Source organism: Planococcus citri, chromosome 3 (genome assembly GCF_950023065.1).
Source record: "Planococcus citri chromosome 3, ihPlaCitr1.1, whole genome shotgun sequence".
In the NCBI taxonomy this organism is placed as follows: Eukaryota; Metazoa; Arthropoda; class Insecta; order Hemiptera; family Pseudococcidae; genus Planococcus; species Planococcus citri.
Genome location: NC_088679.1, coordinates 51,900,976 through 51,923,696, shown reverse-complemented (window position 1 = coordinate 51,923,696; position 22,721 = coordinate 51,900,976). Strand labels below are relative to the sequence as shown.

General features: G+C 33.3%; 3 protein-coding genes across 7 annotated transcripts; 1 reads left to right on the top strand and 2 right to left on the bottom strand.

Moving 5' to 3' along the window:
• Positions 1 to 1,825: 1,825 nt before the first annotated feature.
• Positions 1,826 to 8,091, top strand: LOC135840126 (ubiquitin carboxyl-terminal hydrolase 4-like). 3 transcript variants are annotated; one of them, XM_065356484.1, is made up of 18 exons: positions 1,826 to 2,063; positions 2,623 to 3,381; positions 3,451 to 3,632; positions 3,722 to 3,993; positions 4,076 to 4,180; positions 4,257 to 4,805; positions 4,892 to 5,221; positions 5,288 to 5,381; positions 5,485 to 5,657; positions 5,750 to 5,848; positions 6,043 to 6,186; positions 6,270 to 6,385; positions 6,469 to 6,664; positions 6,743 to 6,957; positions 7,039 to 7,155; positions 7,245 to 7,372; positions 7,443 to 7,586; positions 7,668 to 8,091. In XM_065356484.1, exons 2-18 carry the CDS (start codon positions 2,669 to 2,671, stop codon positions 7,694 to 7,696), a joined length of 3,606 nt encoding a protein of 1,201 aa, XP_065212556.1. In that variant the 5' UTR covers positions 1,826 to 2,063; positions 2,623 to 2,668; the 3' UTR covers positions 7,697 to 8,091. The 3 variants fall into 3 exon arrangements, with proteins under 3 accessions (XP_065212556.1, XP_065212557.1, XP_065212558.1); XM_065356485.1 differs by lacking the exon at positions 1,826 to 2,063 and adding an exon at positions 2,225 to 2,520; XM_065356486.1 differs by lacking the exon at positions 1,826 to 2,063 and having other exon boundaries at positions 2,608 to 3,381.
• A 221-nt stretch (positions 8,092 to 8,312) lies between these two features.
• LOC135840128 (zinc finger protein 510-like) lies at positions 8,313 to 15,637 on the bottom strand. 3 transcript variants are annotated; one of them, XM_065356489.1, is made up of 5 exons: positions 15,349 to 15,625; positions 14,778 to 14,984; positions 14,524 to 14,712; positions 14,242 to 14,453; positions 8,313 to 9,817 (listed from the first exon to the last, which is right to left on the bottom strand). In XM_065356489.1, the coding sequence occupies exons 2-5, from the start codon at positions 14,901 to 14,903 to the stop codon at positions 8,674 to 8,676; spliced, it is 1,671 nt and encodes a 556-aa protein (XP_065212561.1). In that variant the 5' UTR covers positions 14,904 to 14,984; positions 15,349 to 15,625; the 3' UTR covers positions 8,313 to 8,673. The 3 variants fall into 3 exon arrangements, with proteins under 3 accessions (XP_065212561.1, XP_065212563.1, XP_065212562.1); XM_065356491.1 differs by lacking the exon at positions 8,313 to 9,817 and adding an exon at positions 9,938 to 10,808 and having other exon boundaries at positions 15,349 to 15,633; XM_065356490.1 differs by lacking the exon at positions 8,313 to 9,817 and adding an exon at positions 10,971 to 13,065 and having other exon boundaries at positions 15,349 to 15,637.
• Positions 15,638 to 16,042: 405 nt separating this feature from the next.
• Gnf1 (germ line transcription factor 1) lies at positions 16,043 to 20,829 on the bottom strand. Its single transcript, XM_065356487.1, has 16 exons — positions 20,559 to 20,829; positions 20,309 to 20,450; positions 20,122 to 20,232; positions 19,942 to 20,040; positions 19,732 to 19,862; positions 18,490 to 19,663; positions 18,354 to 18,422; positions 18,115 to 18,267; positions 17,814 to 18,040; positions 17,569 to 17,739; positions 17,339 to 17,490; positions 17,096 to 17,216; positions 16,881 to 17,026; positions 16,583 to 16,796; positions 16,350 to 16,511; positions 16,043 to 16,270 (listed from the first exon to the last, which is right to left on the bottom strand). The coding sequence occupies exons 1-16, from the start codon at positions 20,559 to 20,561 to the stop codon at positions 16,160 to 16,162; spliced, it is 3,186 nt and encodes a 1,061-aa protein (XP_065212559.1). The 5' UTR covers positions 20,562 to 20,829; the 3' UTR covers positions 16,043 to 16,159.
• Between the last annotated feature and the right edge of the window lie 1,892 nt (positions 20,830 to 22,721).

Here is a 22,721-nt window from a genome sequence, read left to right as displayed (position 1 = left end):
TAAATAATAATAAGTGTAAAATGATCGATCAAATTATATTTTATATTTTTTTGATTTTTTTCATCGTAATAGAGAAATAAATAAATTCAGTTTCTCATTTCTTACCTTTTTTTCCTGGTGATATTTCAGTACATGATTAAATATGTACCTACCTACCTATACCTAATACTTGAAATAAAAATAACAATTTCTCATAGTTTTTGCATTTTTTAATTTTTATTTTCATTTAAATTTTTAATTCATTTACCTACTTTAAAACAGAAATGAAAATTTGAAAAATAATAATTTGATCAAACAAATTACCTATATTTTTATTTTATTTATTGTTATATTTCTATAATATTGTAAAAAAAACATCGGGGCTAGCATTCGGACGTAAGTTTTTTTATATAATGAAAATACTTACCTCCGAATGCTAGCTCCGATGTTTCAATTTTCCGATTTCAATTTCATCATTCATGGCATCATGGCTCATAATATTTATGTAAAATAAATAAAATTTCAAGAAAAAATTCTCCTAAAAAACTTTTAAAATAAAAAAATCAAAAAGTTCATCAACTCAATAAAAAAATGTTGAAAAAAAAATCTCGAATTGAAATTGTCCTAGAATCATCAATCATTTTTTCCAACGGAAAAAATTACAATTCGATAGTAAATGACAAGATGTAAATTTTTTTGGAGCTTTGCTGACTTTTCTTTTTTTTTTGAGTAAAAAAAATTTTTCGTAGGTATGAATATGAAATAAGAATACAGCCATAGAATTGTATGATAAATGCACTTTCCCATTTTTCCCTCATTTGTTTGGACATGAACTAAAAAAAATTAAATTTCCTATTGATTGCCTGATTGGTAATATTGATTATTGACATACATATTTTTTCTCAATAGTCAATTTTGTACATGGTTTTCGTATTTTTGATATTTTTTAAATGCATTGGATCAATACCTCACTGGATATTATTTTGCCTGGATCAATGACGGTTTTCCACTCAAAACGTGCAGAATTTTATCCTCTTCAAAATTTGTTTATTATCCAAAGCGCTATAAAAAAAATAGCAGTTTAATTGAAGTTGAATTTTTACCGCGCGCAACAATTTTTTACGACTTTGAGCTTCAATAAGTTTCGAACTGTTAGTGCTAGCGTTTTGAATGAAAACTCATTTTGAAATTTGAAGAGGATAAAATTCTGCAAATTTTGGTTTATTAAAATACGATGTAGTTGATGAAAATTTCGCGTAATTTTAATTCAAAATTGACATGCATAAAAATTTGTTCATAAAAATGAATATTAAAAATCACCATTTTCGTGTGAAATTGAAAAAAATTTATACCAATCGATAGGAAATTTCATCTTCTTTAGTTCAAGTCCAAAAAAAATTTTTCCAAACCACTTCATTTTCATGAAAAGTGGGAGAAAACGCATTTATCCTATGCGTCTACGGCTGTTTTACTCGCATGTTTACGTTTTCTTAGCACCCATTTCGATCTGACGCGCTCTGTCGGATTAGTTCAAGCGAGCTACACATTGGAGGACGGTATTTGAATTTTCTCCCGTTGAAGATTTTCGTCTTCCCCTAGACTGTCTATAGTACAGGAAAAAAAGTGTTGATAAAAAAATTACACTGCTTTGATAAAACGGAATATGCCATAAAATCGCGAAACAAAAAGCCAAAAATAGGTATCCATAACTTACCTATTTTCAATTTTTTTTCGTTGTGGAAATTTTTTTTTTTGTAGGTGACAATTTTTGTATCACGTGGAATTGTATTGTCGCGTTTAAATTCCATAAATAAAACAAATTTCCACCATGCAGGAATGGATTCTGATTGAATCTGGCTCGACCATAAAAACCGGGTTAGCAGAATTTTTTGTAAAACGAAGTCTCTCCCCATCGTATCTCTCGAAAATATTTATTGCCAAATAGCTAGAAAGTTGTTCATTTTCCATTCGATTCATGTATTTTTAGTATCTGTTTTTGTGATAAATCAAGTTCATAGTGATATTTTTCCATCTCCCATGTTCAATTCGTATCCGAAATAACGACAAAGATCTACGTGTATCAGGTAAATAATTCCGAACGGTACTCTATTAGTCATAAGTTTTACTCGTTGTCATTGTTCATTTCTGTGTACAAACAGAAAACAATTTTCTCTATTTCCACCGAGCGTATTGAAAAAAATTCCATTGTTTATCACTAATCAGTCGCTGCTTCTCTTTTCGGATGTTGCTCCATTATCTTTTGATTCCGTTAATCGTATCTTGGCGATAGACACAGCTTTATTGATAATGGGTTTTGGTTATCATTTTCAAGTGTATTTTCATGGTTCTCTCATTCGAGATAAATAAATTGTTATGTTTTCTGACCCTCGAAAAAGTTCATTAGAGTAGTACATTTCAGAATATTCGCTCGGTCTTCGTTTGTGTTCGTTTCATATTTTGTATGTTCGATGTTACGTGACCGTCTTGGTGATGTTCTACTTTTCATTCATTGTTGTAATATTATGATATCATTATAACGACGTTAGTTTCCTTCATTCTATTTTCATGTTTCCGTATCATCTTTGAACTATTATCGTATCATATCGGTGTACTTTCTAGTAATATCGTAAAAATGTGTTTCAGGATTCATGCAATAATGCGTTCTTTGCATTAATTGCTCAAATGCTTCATGGATTTGGGAACGTCCGGCGCGCTCGTGGCTGAGGTCAATTCTCAATTAATCGATCGATTAGGTTCTAGTCGAAGTGAAAATTATACGAAAAATCAGAATTTTCAATTCGAATCTAGTACCGAAAACGAATTCGGAAATGAGGACGAATTTCTAGAACAAGATTACGTAATCGATTCCAAAATCACTTCTACAGTCAATTCAGTATCAGATGCTAACGAAGAGTTTTCAGTCGGTGACTCGAATTTTCGTCATATAAACTTCGGCGATTCCAATTTTTCCAACGATTCGGTCGATTATCCTTTTCCTACCTGTAATATCGAATTGAATCAGTACTGCGAAACAGAAGTTGCAGATTTAATCGACGATAATATTTTAAACGATAAAGGATATAATCACGTGTTGCTCAATCCGAGTGAAAATATTAATCCGGACGAGGATGCGTTAAAATACGATAATCTAGGTACTGATGTATCGTCTGCTTCCAATAGTATAATTACCGCTGATACGATTCTTGAAGAAAATTCTGAGCTAGTTCATTCTGGAGATCAAAACGATTTCAACGCTTTAAATGATTTTCTAAGTATTCCTTTGAGCGAAACAGAAGATATTGGACCTCATTTCATCGCAGGAAGTTTTTCGAATTCCGGCGATAAACTCGATTCGAATAAAAATCAAGGCGATTCAAGTGATATGGGAATAGAAAACACATGGTAAACTGATGAATGACTCGATTTTACGTCACTCGCGAATTCATTATTATATTTTAATGAATATTTTAGGAATGAAGATTTTGCTGTGCCGTCTACCTCTAATTTTCCATTACCATTGCCAGCCCCACCGGAAAGTTCCACGTTCAGTGATTTTTCGAGCTGTAATAATTTTGATTCCGTCGAGCATGGATCGTACACTAGTGATTTAGAAGCATTGTTTTCTACAAATGAAACTGAAACAGATGTTACCGGTATGTATGATACTACGCAATAGAATTCTTAACAGCGGGTGATTAAGTCATTTTTTGATTTGAATTGTTTTTTTCTTCTTCTTCAATAGACGTAAATGCTGATAAAGGCGTTTGTGGGCTACGCAATTTAGGGAATACTTGTTTCATGAGCACTGGGATACAATGTTTGGTCGCTACGACGTCACTGGTTCGATTTTTCTTGAAGAAACTATCCGCTAGTAATTTAGATGAAAATTCTTTAACGATGCAGTTCACTGAACTTTTGCAAAAGATGTGGAGTGGTCAGTATTCCATTGTTCATCCTATGAAATTTAAACAGGCTTTAGGATCGTACTATCCTCAGTTTAAAGATTGCAGTCAGGTAATATTTTTTTTTGTTTTTTATTTTGCACTTATTGTTGCTGATTTTTCGAACTAACCTTGATTTTAAACTTGTCTTGTAGCACGATTGTCAAGAATTCTTAGCTTTATTATTGGATGCTTTACATCAGCAGTTGGTTACTGTGTCGAAAGAGGGTTTTGAAGACGACGATGCTTTCTCGTTTAAGGTATTTCAGTTGTGTTTCATCTATTTACTTGGTTCGTTTGTATGATTACTTACTCAGTGCATTCAAATGTGTACAGGATAAAATTCCCGAACGTGAAACTGACATGGATATGAAAATAGACGGCGTATCGTCCGACCTGCCTCGTTTCAAATGTGATACATTTTACGAATTTGTCAATAACGGTAATAATGAGATGAGCAGTAATGCGACGGAAGAAATTGAAAGCAAAACAGAGTCTCAGAAATCTTCGGCAGATGAAACGGAAAAATCTAGCATGGAAGTAATAGATGGACTTAATTCCAAAGACGATGGCGAAGAGCAGAAAAACAGTGCCCTTGCAAGTAAACTGAACTACATTCAAGATATTCTAAAAGAAACGAAAACGTCGAACGTAAATGTACTCGTTAAAGAAACTGAAGCAAATAATGAAATCTGTTTCGATTCTGGAAAGTTTCCTAAAAAAGAACGCCGAAGAAATATAGCGAAAACGAATTATCACGATATTTACGCCAACGATACTAATGTCGTCCAAAAGGATTCTGGCTTTTATTTCGGTTCAGAATCGAATTTTGACGATAATCTAGATTTGAAGCGTATTAAAGTGAATCATTTAACGAAAGAGAAGGTGAGTTTTGCCATTTATCGTATGCGAATTAATGCTACAATTTATACATGTATTTATGTACGTATTTATTTCGTGATAAATTTCAGAACTGCTTAATGGAAGATCAGAACTACAAAGATACGCAAATGGAGAAAAATGTCAGATTAGCAAATGAAAGAAAAATGAAAATACTAAACGTCCCAGTTAAACAGTCAAACACCGACGAGCAAATGGAAACCGATGATGGATGCGTTAATAACGATGAAGTAGAAGAAGAAGAAATGAGAACAGAAGACGAAAACGAAATCGCCGTTCAAATGTCTGAAGAGGAATCACAGTCTGCCGACGATTTAGAAGCGGAAAAACATTGGGAAAAACACGTATTCAATAATCGAAGTGTGATTTTCGATTCGTTTCAGGGTCAATTTAAAAACACTGTAAGTTCTATCCTGTATAATTTTTGTTTGCGAAAAACAATCGTATTTATATCGTTTACTTTTTAGGTTGTTTGTTCTGCTTGTGATTTTAAGTCTATAACGTACGAACCGTTCATGTATTTGTCGGTTCCACTTCCACATGCGATTGAAAAACAATTATGTGAGTTGAGCTAGCCATTCAACTTGTACACTGAATAATTTTTCTCAATTTTGATGACTGTATTTCCATGATGATGATGATTTTTATTGATTTTTTTTTCTAGGCGTGACATTCGTCTCCGCTAGTGATAGTCCTCCTGTACAATACCTCATTACTCTAACCAAACAAGATGAAGTTATGAAAATTAAGCACCATCTTTTAAAAATGATTCCCGAAAAATTGGAACATCCGATCGTTATTGGAGAAGTTTTGGATTATCATATCGCGAAAATATTGGTAAAATTTGAAATTATTTTTGTTTGAAAGACAAATTCATGAGTAATGATTTCTCATTCTTAAAACCTAATTTCGTCGAATTGTTTCAATAGGACGATAATCATCAAATTCGATATTTGGACGATGTCAATAGGTCAATTTATGCTTTCGAACAACTCTATGTTACGCCCAAGGATAAAAATGATACCACAGTGGGTTTTCATTTGACGTATTTTCTTAGTATTAGATATCAATTAGGTATTATTCGCAGTATGTGTGTTTATTCCAAGTTAGGTTTTTATATTTTAGATTAATACCAATTAATTTTTATGACTAATACGTATTCTCATCTTTACTGATAATTACGTTGCTATTAATGGATATCAATTTTTTAAAATTCGAATAGTCATGCGAAAATAGTTCAAACTGCGGAGATAAAGAACCTGTGAATGCAGTTAGCGACGCTTGCGCTATTTGTTTAGAAGAAAAAGAATCGAATGTTAGGCGGCATAAAGATTGCGCTTGTACACTATGTGATGTTTGCATACAGGTAAAAATTATTCACTGACCTAATCCAATACACGAAAACGTACATGAAAATAAAATTTCATCATTTAATTTAATTTTCAATAGAATTATTCGCAACATTATGGCGGACAAACTTTGAAATGCCCAGTATGCAGAACTGATATAATACCAGAGAAAGATTTACTTCCCATTGAACAAGCTGACATGAAATCGAACATGAGGTGAAATATTAGTGCCGATCGTGCTGAAAATATGGTCCATTTGATCCAAAAATAATCAAATATTTATTTATATTTCGATTTAGGTTATTAAACGTACCGTTGGTGTATCGTATGGATAAAACAGGAGATGGTAACAATAATCAGAAAACAGTTAAATTATTTGGACATCCTGCGCTGCTAAGACTACCCAATCAAATTAGCGCTGAAGAATTATACGAGACTGTTTCCAGATTACATCCGTATAAAGAACCATTCAAGTTGTTATTGGTTGATGGACAGGTATTGCTTGCAGATGAATTCTACTCGAAATTGACAAATTGTACCTACGTCTGTGTCTAATGAATGGTTTTGCATTAGGGTCGACATTGTTCACGGTGCATGTATAATCAGCCTTGCAAAGGATGCGCGATATCTCGCGATAGTGATGTTTTATTGCGATCTGACGACACGTTAGCTGTGACTTTCACCGATGATATCGTAGAAATCGGCGAAAAACGTCATTCCAGTATGACGTTGATGAGGAATCATAAAACACTCTCTTTATACGACTGTGTGCAAGCGTTCAGTCAAAGGTAGAATCGCGATAGTATCTCTGAAAATCGAGTATGTACTCGTAGGTGTAATTTTAATATAACGAATGATTAATTTTTCAGCGAAATATTGGACGAGTTCAATCCGTGGTATTGTCCTCGTTGTGAGAAAAACCAATGTGCTACGAAAACCTTATCAGTATGGAGATTTCCGAATTATCTTATTGTATACTTGAAAAGGTACCTTGAGTATTCCTTCGACAATTTCAAAATATATTTTATACGAACTAATTTGAGAACCGCTTTTGCTTTTTTCTTTTCAAATCTAGATTTGTATTCCACGAGTGTACTAGCATTAAACTGGAGGATAAAGTCAAGTTCCCATTGCATGGATTTAATTTCAACAAGAAGAACGAATCTCCTTATGATTTGTATGCTTGTGTGTGTCACACCGGAGGTTAGTTTTTGATATGACGATGTATTGAATGCCAAAAAAATATCACTTACTAAATTATTTAAATGAATAGGTGTATCGGTCGGACATTATATCGCCTACACTCAGAACCCATTAACTAGCGAATGGCATTGTTTCAACGACGAAAACGTATCGAAACAAAAGCCACAAGAAGAGGAGTACTGCAACGCTTACATTCTGTTCTATAAAAAACGAGGTTAGTCGATAATCTTCACACGTACCTACGTCATTAGAAAGTTCTGAATTTTCCATCAATTTGTATTATTTTTTTGTCAAGATGCCAGCGACGTGACTGAAAATGAGTAGATAAATTTATGGATTTTCTCCAAAGCTTCTGAACAAATCGAGGCTTCCGATCGAGTTTATGCTGAGCATTTGTTGACATAAGTAATTACAATTACCGAAAACTGTGCTGGGAATAGTTATTTTGGGTGATTTGAATTAATCGTATTACTTCGTTTTGTTTTTTTTTTAATTATTCAAATTATGTAGAAAAAAGTTCCTGTTAATGTAAAAAAATTACGGGTTTAAAAAAATTAACGTTTTATTTTAAGCTATCGATTATTTTTGTCAACTTACCGTACTGATTGATGTTTTTTCTCGTATTTTTTCTATTTTAATAATTGTTATTTTTTAAGTAAAAGTTGAATTGTTTTGTCTTGTATATTTTGATAAAGTTTTCCAGAAATTTTAGTTGAAAATTTGTTTTTTTTTTGTCTTATTCATACAAACTGCAAAATATTACTCTTGCTTTGTATTATTTGGTTTGAAAAAATATAGACGTGAAGGTTTGTACAATTTGGTAAACTTTTTCATTTTATTCGTTTTTATTGTTTTTTTTTTTTACATTGAAATAATCATCACGCTAGATTGAAATCATTGATAAATAGAATCTTATATTTTGTCAATGGACACAATGAAGTCGAAATCTTCAAACTTTATTTAAAACAAATAATTATTATTTATCACTCTTCATTCGCGAATATTTTGTTCGGCATATTTATCTGGTAAGAAAAAAACAGATGGCAAAATTATTTACAATGAGCATGTTCCTGTTCAACAGTTCTTCTATAGAATGCTTCGATCACACAGTGAATTATCCATAATTTTATCAGAAAATTCGAAAAATCAGCCAACCTTCAAATACAACCTAATTACGTAATTAGATCTCAATATACTCGTACCTAGACAACACTAAAATTATCATTCTTCTTTTAAAACCCTGGCATTTCACGTTATGTAACTCATTTTATAAGTAGGTACCTACTATAGAAATACGGTTTTTATTTCGTGCTATGAATAACGGCGCAATTATTCAAAGGATCTATTTCCGCAGATTCCGGTACAGTTGGCGGTGGCGGCGGTGGTGGTAGTTTATCGTACATCATTGAATTGTTGTAATCCATTTGGAGGGCAGGAGCGGAATTAGTGATCGAATGCGAATTTAATTTCGCTTCTCCGCATTTCTTCAAATGGTATCTAAGTAGAGTGGACATCACGAAACCTTTACAGCAAAATTCACACCGAAATGGCCTTTCTCCGGTATGCGAACGTTTATGAATAGTTAGCGAACCCCTCTGCGTGAAACTTTTTTCACAAATTTCGCATTTATACGGTCTTATACCGAGATGAATCCTGGAATGTTCGTTTAAGTACGTTTTGCTGAGGAAGCATTTACCGCATGTTGAACATACCCAATTTCGCTCGTCCGTGTGAGTCAGCATGTGTCTTCTAAGATGTTCTTTTGAACTGAGAACTCTCTGACAAACCGTACATTGAGCTTTGGCAGTTAAACCTAAATGCGTTCTGGCTATGTGTCTTTTATAGCTGTTATTTTTTTTATACGTGCGTCCGCAAATTTCGCAAACGAATGTGTTATTAGGATCGTGGCTTTTAATATGGCTATATAGGTTTCCTTTGGAAGTGAACATATCGTTACAAATGGCGCACTGGAAGGGTTGCGAATTATGGAATTTGATATCGTGCGATGTGAGCTCGGTGTTGTTAAAAAAGCCAATGTTGCATTCTTCGCAGAACAGGGTGTACTGCTTTACATGACGTTTTAAATGGGTAGTGAAACAGCCTTTCGTATACGTACTATAGTCGCATTTATCGCAATCGTATTTAACATCTCGTTTAGCATGGGTTCTTTGTTCGTGTTTTCTACGTTTCAACGAAGTATCGAATTCTTCATCACAATGCTTACATTTGAAAGTTGTTTCTTCGCTGGGTTTTAATTTCACTTTGGCCTTTTTCTTGACGTTTTTACCATTCTTAGAATTGGAACTTTTGCTGGTAGGTTTCTTTTTCAATGTGATCTTCAGTTTCTTCGTTTTCTTTTCCTTGGTATCTTGTACTGTAATTTGTTTCGATACAGGTTTACAGGATGCATCGAGTGACTTGTTGTTCGAATTGGAATACGAGTTCCTGCGAACAAAACAAAAAAAAAAAGAAGAATTAGCTCGATCAGTTTTTAAAATAATGCTCACGTTGTTGTATATATTTGAATTTTGGATGAGAGTGAAAGATGAAAACAACCCAAATAAATTGTTTTGAAAAATCGTATATTAATGAAACAGTATTTCAGTAAAGTAAGCTTAATACTAATTACATAAGCGTGATTTTAGGTTTCGAGCATTTATGAACACTATTAGACACGGAAAATTGTTGACCACAGGTTTCACATACGTAATAATCTTCGTTACTACGTTTACGTGAACGTATCTTTCGATCGGATTCTTTACTTAATGTTCTACCACTTTCACAATATTTTTTACAGCTCTCACTTAAAACTCTAGGTAAAGGTTTAACGAGACTAGACTGAGGTTCTTCAACGTAGGATACTTTGCTGGAACGTTTCTCTATCCTATCATCGCAGTACAAATCATTTTCTTCGGTTTCAGTAACGTTAGGACCGCTGGAATCATTTCCGTCGGATAAATCTTCCGTATGCTGATGCAATTTGTGATTCTTTAGTTGCTTGAATCTTTTAAAATGGTCTCCGCAATACGAACACTCGTAAGGGTAATCCACATAATGAATCAATTCGTGTTTATGGTAATCGGTCTTATCTGAAAATGAAATATTGCAAATCTCACACGAGTAGGATACAATTTCGGAAGTCCGAGTTTTTGAGATACGCTTTCTGTCGCCGAACTTTAACTCAACGGCGGAACGATCATTTTTCGGGAACTCCACCGAGTAACAGCTCGTTTGCTCGATGTTGGATTTGCTGGCGTCGGCGTTGGATTCTTCGATTTCAATAATCGAATGTCGATGCTGATTATTCTCGAACAGTAAACTGAACTGGTTTGATGTAGGTTGTTGACAATATTTATCCACTAGAGATGCTGATTCGTTGTCGTTAGGTTCTTCTTGTTCTGATTCCACGTACAGATAGATCAGTTCTTCGCCCAATCTGAAATAACAAAATTCATCTCACATGCTTCAATATTTTTACGTCATTATAGAAGAATGAGGCGACACAATACATGTGATTATGTAGGAAACATTTTTTTTAGTTCTCATACCTACATAAATCTTCATTTTTTCTCGACAGAACAAATCATTCAAAACACAGTAGGAAATACAAAACGTGTATTTGTTGTTTTTTTTTCTCCAAAAACTTAGGTTGATAAGCATTAATAAAAACTACATGATAGGGATAAATAACACACGTAGAAATTAAACCATTTTCGCCAAGAAAATATAAATTGCGTATAAAAATTACAAGATATGATCATGAAAAATCTATCAACTAGATCTTAAATGAGTGACAAACTAACGGTACAATTTCTGAAATTGAAATACGATTTTCCAACACAAATCTCCATTCAATAACTTTTATTTTCAATACCTACCTAAATGAACAGAGAAATATTTCAGATTGAACCATCGTTGAATCAAATAATTCATCGAATGAATTTTATCCTTATATTTTTTAACGTAGGAATCGAATTGTTACGAAATTGATAACCACGTAATAAAAATCTGATGGTAACTCAACTACTCAATATTATTCGATACGTTAATCGTAGAAGAAGGTAAATTGAAAAGAAATACCCAAACATAAACAAATAGGAACTGCTCTGTAAAAGTTATTTTAAAAAATGTATATATAAAAATCCAAAATATGATTTAAGAAACTGGAAGGAAGACGAGTACAAATACTATCAAAATAGATTATGAATTTTTAAAAACATTATTATAACTCACATCAAAAGAATAATGCTACCACACATAATATTACGATGATTATTCAATGAGAAAGAATATGGTTCGGTACGACTTCTCAGAATGAATCTTCTCCGAAAAGATATGGTCAGTTGAACGGCGAGAAATTCCAAAGCAATTATCTTTACTTAAAAACAAAAATCGAAAAACTATACTCTTATTAGATTTCACGGATTTGAAAAATTTTTCCCTTCATAAACATGCACTGCTGAAATCCAAACAGAACGAATTCAATTGAATTTCAAATTTTCATATGTAGAACATTAAATATTCGCTTTCTAAATTAACAGTCAAACTATCAAGAAGCTTACAAAGAATACGAAACAACGTGCTGAATTAAATCAAGGTGTAATACTGTAATCACATTATATAATCGAATAGCGATGCCAAAGTATATACGATTTCATCACGACTTTTTGTGATATTTCAAGTGAGATAACATGATTGTACGAGTGACAAAACCTTTAGAACAAACGAAGCACTTGTAGGGACGTTCTCCAGTATGATATCGTCGATGTACAGTTAACGTAGACGCCTGAGTAAAGGTTTTATTACAAGTGATACACTTGTAAGGTCTCTCACCGGTATGTATGCGTTGATGGACAACGAAATATTTACGATGTGAGAAGGTTTTACCGCAAATTTTACAAACTAACGATTTCTCATCGACGTGTATAAGTTTATGGCAATCTAACGACTCTTTAGTCAGTAACTCTTTTCCACAGACGTCGCACGTATGCGTTTTTTCTCCACATTGCGTACGTAGATGCTGAGTAAGCATACGTTTCGAGGCGAAAGTCTGGTTACAAACGAAACACATCAGTTTGCATTTACCGGTAACGTTTTTATGACTTCGAGCGTGATGTATATAGGAATTACGCGTAGAAAAACGTTGCTCGCAAATGTCACAAACGAACGTCTGCTCGTCGGTTGATTTTTTCTCATTGGCGTGGATTTTGACGTGCGTTTCGTAGGTTTTTTTATAACGGAAATTGGTACCGCATTTTTGGCACGAAAATGGCTTAGAATCTAAATGCATCGAACTGTGCATACGTAAGTGGTGCTTGGTTAGAAAACATTTGCCACACTCTTCACATTGAAATTTACGATCGTCGTGAATGTTCTTCATATGCTCGGCTAGCGTCGACGGATTCGTAAACGTTTCGTCGCACAAATAGCATTTCTTCAAGTCGCCCTGCTCGTTGCATTGGCTCAATTTATGCATAGCTAAGATATCCTCGCATGAAAACGTCTTGCTGCAAGTTTCACATTTGTATAGAGGTTCGGGTTCGAAATGATCGTTCGTATGAGGTCGTTTTTCAGGCAAAGGCGAAGGTGCAGCGGGTGATAATGTGTTTTCTGACATATCCTCGGGGCTATTCAATACTTGGAATATTTTCGATAAATTACTCAGCGAATTATTCGCCAATTCGTCGGTATACCTGAAAAAATAAAATACAACCTATATCTCGAATTCGTCGTTATGTTCGGCTGAGTAGGTAGGTAATAAAACAAAAAAAAAATAATTATTTACGTTCATTAACTTAAAAAATAGCAACAAACAAAAAACAACATGGATCGCAAAAGTCTACAACAATAAAATAAAACGAAATCGGAAAAAAATGCAACTTAAGGCACATGGAAAACAATGAAACTCATTTTTCGAGTTTTCTATATTCTGTCGTTCACATGCAGATAAATCACTATTTTTACATCTACGCGATTACAATATCAATGCAAGCTGACGAAATTTTAAAAACGAACACAAGTGTATGGGACTTGGATATTTTCAGTTTTAGGCCATGTTGTTTAATGCCATTCTCTTTAACTCATAAAACAGTATAAATTTTAGATACTAAAATGAAAACATACCTGTTGGGGAAGGCGATGCCAGTCATTCTTCTTCCGAAATTCAATACTTACCGGGAACACGTCAATTTCAACGTAGATTAAATTAAAAAATCACTATATCATCGAAATCACAACGATCACGAATATTTATAGAAGAAAAAAAACGACACGAAACGATTACCTGCAAATGGAGCATCAGTTTGAAAATTTTTAGAATTTAAATGAATAAGAGAATGAAATACTATTTTGTAGTTAATATGGGGATTCAATCGAATTTACGTAAATTGATCATACGTAGATAATTTCTGATCAGGTAAAACATGAAATTTCGAATTGTAAAAATTTTCTGCCCAAGTAAAGAACTATAAAAAATAATCAAAATAATGAATTAACGAAGTTCTTTTCCAACACACAGTTAAACAAGTATTGAATCGAAATTGATTCATCAGTAGAACAAAACATTCAGCACGTTGAATTTAAAAATGAAATAAAATCAAGTTTTTGTATTTTCAACTGATGAAGGAATTTATTAAACATTGGACACCTCTCTTTCTGCAAAATAACTCGAGCCTTTTTTGAAGCAATAATATAAAAATTCTATTCGATCAAACAAAAAATTAAAAAAAAGAATAACATAGCGATAAGCTCCAAGTCAAAACTATTGAACAAGCGAAAAAAATTATAAATTTTTTATAGAACGACGACGGAACAAAAAAAAGCGATAATCAAATAAACTGAACTAAACTGAATATCTCAACTCAACTCACCCTTGTAATTGTTTCAGCGCAGAAGTTTGTTCAACTTGAAAACCGGAAGGTCCTGGTTTGTCATCTTGATAATCCACATTGAGTATAAGGTTATTTTCAGGTTCACTGCATTCGTTAGATTTCCGTTTGTCTACACTATTCTCTAAATCACTGTCTGCATTATTTTCGTCGCTATCGATGCTCGTAGAATGATTGATATCTGCGTCATTACTCTGAAATAAATCGTAATGTTATGGAAAATATTCTAAATGAACGAGTAACATATTAGACATATAATATTACCTCAGAAACGCAATAAGAATAAGACTGGGAACTATCGCAAATATTGTTCGAAGTTTCGGAATCAAGATTCAGCCACGATAATAAATGTTTTTCGGTAGTCAATGTTTGATTCCAAAAATCGTAGAACATATTTATCTTATCGTGGCAACTAAGACATATTTTTTTGGGTAATTTATCTTCTGAGGCGATCTGCAACGAAAAAAAATGTTACTTTCTATTACGCGAGCAAGTGAAAATATCAAGGCAGAACTTACGGTGACTGGAAGGCAGGTCGAAATTCGGTAATAGATATCCTTAGAATCATTTTCGAAGATATTAACTTCTACTTGGTCTTTGACCAAACACAATCGGCATACTCCGATCAATTCCGATGGTAACATATCGCAGGTGATGGTCAATGTATCAATTCATTCGTCGTAGGATGCATTAAAAATTATTACCGGTACTCCGAACTTGAAAAACTGAAAAAATATACACCGATGGAATCAATATTTTGTATAATAGGTATACATACATAACACAGGGTGACCAAAAATTGGAATGAGAACTTCATGAACTTTTGAAACAAGCGTTCAACAGCGACATATCGTAAGCTCTCATAAAATCATTATAAATCTTACGTGTGAACATTCAATACTTTTCACTGCCATGAAATCAATATTCAATGTTGATAGCTAATCAATATTTACCAAAAAACTAATTTGCGATCAATGACAATCGTATAATGTTTCAAAATCAATAGACCAAGATAAAATACTAGATCGTTATTTGAAGATACTAACTAGTGTCCGTGATTAATGAATGAATAAAAATTATAACACTTACATTGCAGTTGAAGTCATCAAACTTTACCGAAAATACATGATGGCCTAAGTTGTACTTGTACACTGATGTTCTAGTGTCTTGTCCACTATTATTTTATCAGTATAATGAAATGAAATTCTTTTCACTTGGAAATGTTCATTTCAGGCGTACGAAAGAACATTTCAGCAATAAGGATCCAAATTGCTTTCATAAGAATAAAAAATTTTGATTTTTTTTTCAAAGAATGGCATCAAAAAAGCACAATTTGATAAACAAAACACACACGCCCACACACACAACTAACACAATCAAACACGGTCGACATCTGATTGGCTGAAATGCTATCAGTGTAGCCATTTTGGCGAATGTACTTCAAAAGTCCACCGTCGGCGCGCGGGTGCGTCAAACCTCAAACGTCAAATAGAAAGAAATAGACAGTTCTGTTGAAGAACTAAGAAGGCTTCAAAGTTCAAAGCTCTCCAGCTCATCCAAAAACCATAAATCAAATTATGAAAGAAGAAAATATTGAATTCCAAAGCGTACTCGATAACGGGTTGATCATTCATTACAAATTCTACACTCAAAACAGGGCCGACTTGCTCAAAAGGCCCGCAATAATAATCACAACATTTTAATGAGCCATTTCTTCATCATGATAATAGTATTGATGTGACACCGAAAATGAACTTTCAAAACTTCAGAAACAAAACACAAATTTAGAAAATACATACGATAATCACTTTTTAATATTATAAATTATAAATAGATCATAAAAAATTTGTATATCCGCAAACGAAAAAATAGTATTAAAAATAAATTAAAAAATTGGTCACTATTTCTTTTTTTTCTTGTTCGTAGTACTAGTATTCTTCGGATTTTTCGCCTTGGTTTTTGATGTCGACGGAGACATAGTATCACTTTGATTCAATTGTTTCTTCTTAACCTACAGACAAAAAATAATTCAGTTCAAGTTACAACGCAACAAAAAGGGAAATGCTTTCAGCACGAGCTTGATTACCTACCACAATCATGGCATCAGGTTCTTCGTTATCCTTATCGTCGTCATCTTCACTGTTTTCTTCTTCCAACGAATCATCATTAGCTTTCTTTTTAATCGGAGCACTAAGCGAATACGGTCTCACAGGAGGATTTTTATTATACAACCTTGTGAAAGCAGATTTCACCTGAAAAACAATTAAATTCAATAATACGTTCGGAAAACCAACACTTTTGAATGAAATTTACTCGAACTCACTTTGCTATCAATTTTCGATAAAGGATCTGCAGAACTGGTCCAACTACAAATCTCAGATAGGCTTTCAAGATCTTCTCGTAACAAATCATATTCGTGTAATCTTTCCAAAGCTGTTTTAGCCCCATCCGACCCATCCTTCACTAACGGTTGTAAAATGTGATTTCTCAAAAATGAAGCATACTCCAAGTTTACTGATTCTTTACTCGCAGATATTCTGAAAAAAAATGAAAGCAGTTTTTTAGTTCATCATTAGAACGAATAATTACAGTAAAAAGTATCAATAAAAATGAAATATTACTTTAATCTGGTATGAATTTGTATTTCTTGTAATAATCTATCGATTTTGTTTGTCTTAGAATTTTTACCCAACCACGATGGAAAGGCGATTTGTCCAGAGCAGTATCCTTCCAAGATTTCACCAGGAGCATAACTTGCAAAAATAGCCTAGAAGTTGAATGTGAGAATTAATACTTGCATACAGAAAAATCTCTAGTAACGATAATTATATTTTACCTGAGTGGGTAGTAGACTCCAAGCGCTACTGGACCTAATTTCTTTATCAACTAAATCACCAATACTGATACAATCAGCGGCACGAGCGTATAACTGCATTTTTTCAAGTTTACTTTGAGTCCTAAAAAAATATTTTGATAAATTATAACTCTGACCGAGTGTTATTAAATTTCGGAGGTCTTGACTAAAAATAATGATTAAAATTCCGTTTGTTTAATCCAAATATCTATTTTACGCACTCACTTCGTATTAAGAGGTTTCACAGAAAGGTAATTCTCTTGAACGAATAAAGGCGCTATGCTATAGTCATAGAAAAATAAATCAAATTTATCATGTATGGACATGTTTTTGTGATCTTCTTTGGAAAACATTTTACGTAAGGCATCCCAAGGACTCTGAAAAAACAAGCAATTATGAACATTTTCATTTCGAATCATACATAGATCGTTTTAAATAATTTCAAATGCCAATACCAATTTAACATATTTTTTTGAAGCTTCAAGTTCGGAATTTTTATCAGCGGCCAACATGGATAAGTGATTAAGTACAAGCCGGACGTCTTGATTACTGCTGGTTATGATGTTATTTAAAACATCCGATGATACATTTAATTTTTCTTTAAAACATACACTCTTCATATATCCCTAATGGAAAAAGACGAATTTTTATAATAAAATTTAACCGGAGAAGAATAGACTCATCTTTAATTTATCCTTACTTTAATTTGTTCAAGTCTTGGTCGTTGAAATCGCAAATCAAAACAGTAATTTACGAGACTTCTTATTTTAGGATGACTTCTATCATTACACATACAAATAATAGGAACTTTGGTGATTTTGATCAAATGAATTAGTTCTTGAACACCTCCTCGATCTTCCGTACCAGCCATTCCATCTACTTCATCCATAACCAATACATGCTTTTTTGTAACGGAATATTTACATCCTGAAACAAATGAGGATTTTACAGATTACCAGCTCCATCTTTGCGTTACTTATCTCCACAAAAATATGGTTTACCATCGCCACCAAATAAAGATGTAATGGATGTATTTGTCAGCAGTTTAGATACTTCTTCTTCAAGAAGCTTTTTCGATCGAGTATCAGAAGCGTTGAATTCCACAACATCGAAGCCCAACTCTTTGCATACCAAAGATACAGTGGTTGTTTTTCCTGCGACAATTACGAAACGACTGAATCAATACATCATGTAATAAGATATACCGTAAATTAAATAGCAAATAGCACCAATATCTTACCAACTCCCGGAGGCCCGGATAATAGAGCAGCTTTGTGAATAGACCCTGTCTTATCCGTGTTCCAACCAGCTGAAAATAAGAACTGATTAATACCAAAAATTATCGTAGATTTTGAAAAATTATTTTTGCATCTTACCGGGAACATAGGCTGGTTTTTTAGAACCAGCGTTGTTTTTGTACCAATCGTTCAGCCATCTCGTTAATTTTTTCATACTACTTTGATCACCTTGCTGTCCAATAATTTTTTTTGTACTATCTGGTTTGTATTTTTCGACCCACGGCATATCATCACCAACTGCAACCGATTGAGTACTACTCGCATCTTCTAATTTGCTCGAAGTGATCGCTTTAGAGTTACTTGGAATTTCACGTTTAACAAGTGTTTTAGGATTACTAGAATTACATTCTTCTTTCACACGACTACTCGTTACAACAACGCTTTGAGAAGTCATATCACTTTTACTACTGTTTTGCGAACCCTGCGAATCACAATTGGATGAAAAACTGGAATATCCCGAATCAGGCGTACATTTAAGTTTCATGGACAATAATTTTTCAGTAGATTTTGTTGGACTGGGTGTTTTTTTGTTTACTTCTTCGACAACTTGTTTACTGGATGTTGAAAGTGCCGAGAACTGTTTCAATTTATCTTTAATAGATAACTTCGCAGATGATCCTGAGGTCGTTTTACTAGAAAGCGATTTACTAACAGGTTCTTCTCTAACCACAACTTTCTCATTTTTCTTAAACTCTTTTTCAATTACATTTGATTTGTTATTTTTTTCGGGCGGTTTCTTCGACTCTTTTTCAACTGCATCAGATTTTTTATTTTTCTCCGGTGATTTCTTCGACTCTTTTTCAACTGCTTCAGATTTTTTATTTATTCCCGGCGATTTCTTCGACTCTTTTTCAACTGCATCAGATTTTTTATTTTTCTCCGGTGATTTCTTCGACTCTTTTTCAACTGCTTCAGATTTTTTATTTATCCCCGGCGATTTCTTCGACTCTTTTTCAACTGCATCAGATTTTTTATTTTTTTCCGGTGATTTCTTTGACTCTTTTTCAACTGCATCAGATTTTTTATTTTTATCCGGTGATTTCTTCGACTCTTTTTCGACTGCATCCGATTTTTTATTTTTTCTCGGAGACTCCGTATTTTTCTCTTTATCTGTTTTTCCATTCTGTAGAGTGGAATCAGATTTGGAATTTCTGTTAGAATCAACCCAGTTACTTCCAACATCATCCATCTGAAGAACAGCTGCTTCAAAATCCTCGTCCGTTATCTGGATATCATTTTTCACTGTTTTCGTCTAAAAAACAAAAAAATTTTAGTAATGCTTTTGATGCTATTTCGACCTGATGAATGATAAATGCGTACCGTTTTTTTCAGCTTTTCTTGAATTTCTTTTAATCGTGTACTATCTCGTCTAACTGGCTTGTCACCAAATACAGCAGAAACTGACGTTTCTTTGAAAAATTTCGACTTGACATCAACTTTATCTAGCTTTTCTAAAATTAAAAGTTTCGTGATAGAACATCGTATGACTTCAAAATTGATATTGATCAGTATTCCAAAGTAATACATTACTTTGTACAGTTCTCTTTTTAGATGAAGGAGAAGCGTCTTCGGATGAAGAATCAATAATTTCAGATCTTTGGCGCTTTTTAGAACTTATTTCTTTCGTATCTGAAAATCAACACAAGAGAATAAAGTAGGTACATACTTCATTCACTAATCTTCAACGAACGATAACACAGAAATACCAACCTGGCTTTGAATTCTGAGGACGAGATTTTTCACTTTCTTTATCGTCATCGGAAGAATCACTTATAATAGCAGAATTTTTCTTTTTAGAAGGTTTTTGCTGTACTTTTTTCTCTGTAAATGAGAGAAATTGTGTGATAATTGAACAATTTGTCACTGCCATTAATGATCCATGAGAGCAGAATATTACTTTTATTCAACTCTTTATCCTTTTCATCTTCACTATCCGATTCGATAATAGGTCTTTTACGTAATTTAGAGCTTGAAGATGGTTTTGCCGTTACAGATTCGGTTTTATTCCGACTCGATGTGAAATACTTGCGAATATCCGCCTGCAACATAGTCAACGTTGTATAATATAGTCAAGTGAATGTTCCTCCGGAATAAAATATCGAAGGAGAGAGATGATCTTAGATAAGATGAATCAATAGAAAACTTACCATCTTGTTATCTATCCCGACAAGAGCTGTACATGAACAGGAACAAAACAATCACAATGAAATAGCCATGTTCCCGCTCAATTACGAATTTGCGATTCAAATTCGCTCGCAACAATACACATCTGATTCGCAACTAGTTATGTATATTACATTAATGTACAAAGACGAAAATTATTACAAAAACGAATGCGTGTTTTCGTCTTTAAAAAATATCCGCGCAATTATGGATGGGATTGGGCTGCAAAATTATCAACGGTACGATTTTAAAGATTTTCAACGAGTATCCGGATCATCCAGCATCTCAGCATCCACATCTAGTTTCATTAAAAAATTGCTGGGATGCTGGGAGCGCTAGCTAAAATTTGATATTGACCAATCATGGGATTGGGAACTGAATTGATTGGACCAATCCCGTTGATCAATGATAATCGAATGGGTTATCGTAATTATCGTTATCGAAAGTATAGACAGTAGAGGGAAGACTTCGCACTATCGTTATAAAAATGAGGAGCTCATTGCAAAAGTAGCCCTTGTCACATGAACCTATGCAATCTCCAAAGCTCTCCCTTGAGCGTACCCAGTATCATGAATGTAAACTCTATAAAGCAATTCCTCTCAGGGCTACTCAGGGTAGACTTACTTGACGGTCATTTCATCATTACAACATGATCTCCGCCAGTGATGCATAGTTACCGGTAATTTAAAATTGGGTAACTTACCAGTAACTTACCGGTAAGTTACCGGTAATTTAAGTAACTTATAAATTTTTACTAAAATTGTTCTGAACATCAGAATTGAGATGAAGGTTACCTTGAAATCATCCAAAACATCCAACAACTAACAGAACTGGGTAGGGACTTTTATCTCTCAAATGTTTTCAAAATTCCTTCAAAATTATTAAAAAACAAGTAAAAAAATACTTGATTATTGATTTTACTTAATTGCTTTTCAATTTAAAAATAAAAATAAATCAGTCTTGATGTTAGTGTTGGCCTGAGAATATTCTCAATGCGCATAATCTGAGAATATTCGCGAATATTCGCGAATATTCTCAAACGCTTGGAGAATATTCTCTCAAAAAAATAAAAATCGGGACTTTTTTCAAAAAATTTGAAGATTTTTCTACAATTTTCCACAATTTACAAGTTTTACAACTACTTTTCTTTATAAATTTCCAATTTTCCTCAATAATTTGAAAGTTACCAAAACCTTTTCCCTATTATCTCTAAACTAGGCAATAATTTTCTAATTTTTTGAAAAGAATCTGCGGAATATGCGCAAGAATATGCGCATATTCTTGCGCATGCGCAAGCAAAAAAAGAATATTCGCGAATTTGCCCAACACTACTTGATGTGAGAAATTGATTGATATTTGAATTTTGAAGGATCCAGAGTTTTTCATGAATTTCTATTACAGTACAAAAAGAGAAGTGAGAACTGAGAAGAGAACTGAATTAGCCAGTTGCAACTTTGCAAGAATGAAATTAAGGCAAAAAAAACACATTTTCACAATCTCAACACCAATCATTTCTCAAGTTCAAGTTCAAACCACATTCAAATCAAAAAAAAAAAAATGAACACTTTTGAAGATTTGTAATACGTAGGTACTAGGTACCTATCTACGTATTAAAGTAGTTGAGTAAATAGTAATACAGTGTGCTTTGTATCAAGAGGTTCAACAAAATTAAAATTTACACACAATTCAATTCATTTTTGATTTCACTATTTATTTATAGCCTTATAATAGGTCATCTCACAAGAAGTATGTACCTACTCTCTAAATTTGAAACAGTCAAATTTCCCTGTTAAGAAGGCAAAATCCAAAATGTCATCACTGAAATAAATAGTGAAAAAGTACTGCAAAAGTCAGTTATATTTAAAATTTTTTACTGCCAACCAAGCTGACCACAGTAGTTTTTGACTGATCAACACAGTACCAGCACCTACTACCTTAAATAATTCATTTTTGACTGATCAGTTCAGTAAATAAATAATTCACTTTTGAAGTTTTGACTGATCAGATCAGTAAATTATTTACTGAAAAATGAAAATCCAGTCAAAAACTATGGTTTTTAAGAAGCCAGAATTTTGTCATACCCTACTGTAGTGGGTAGGGGGCGTGCAGGGAACCGCTACGTACTGCGCCGGAACGCTTCTCGCAGA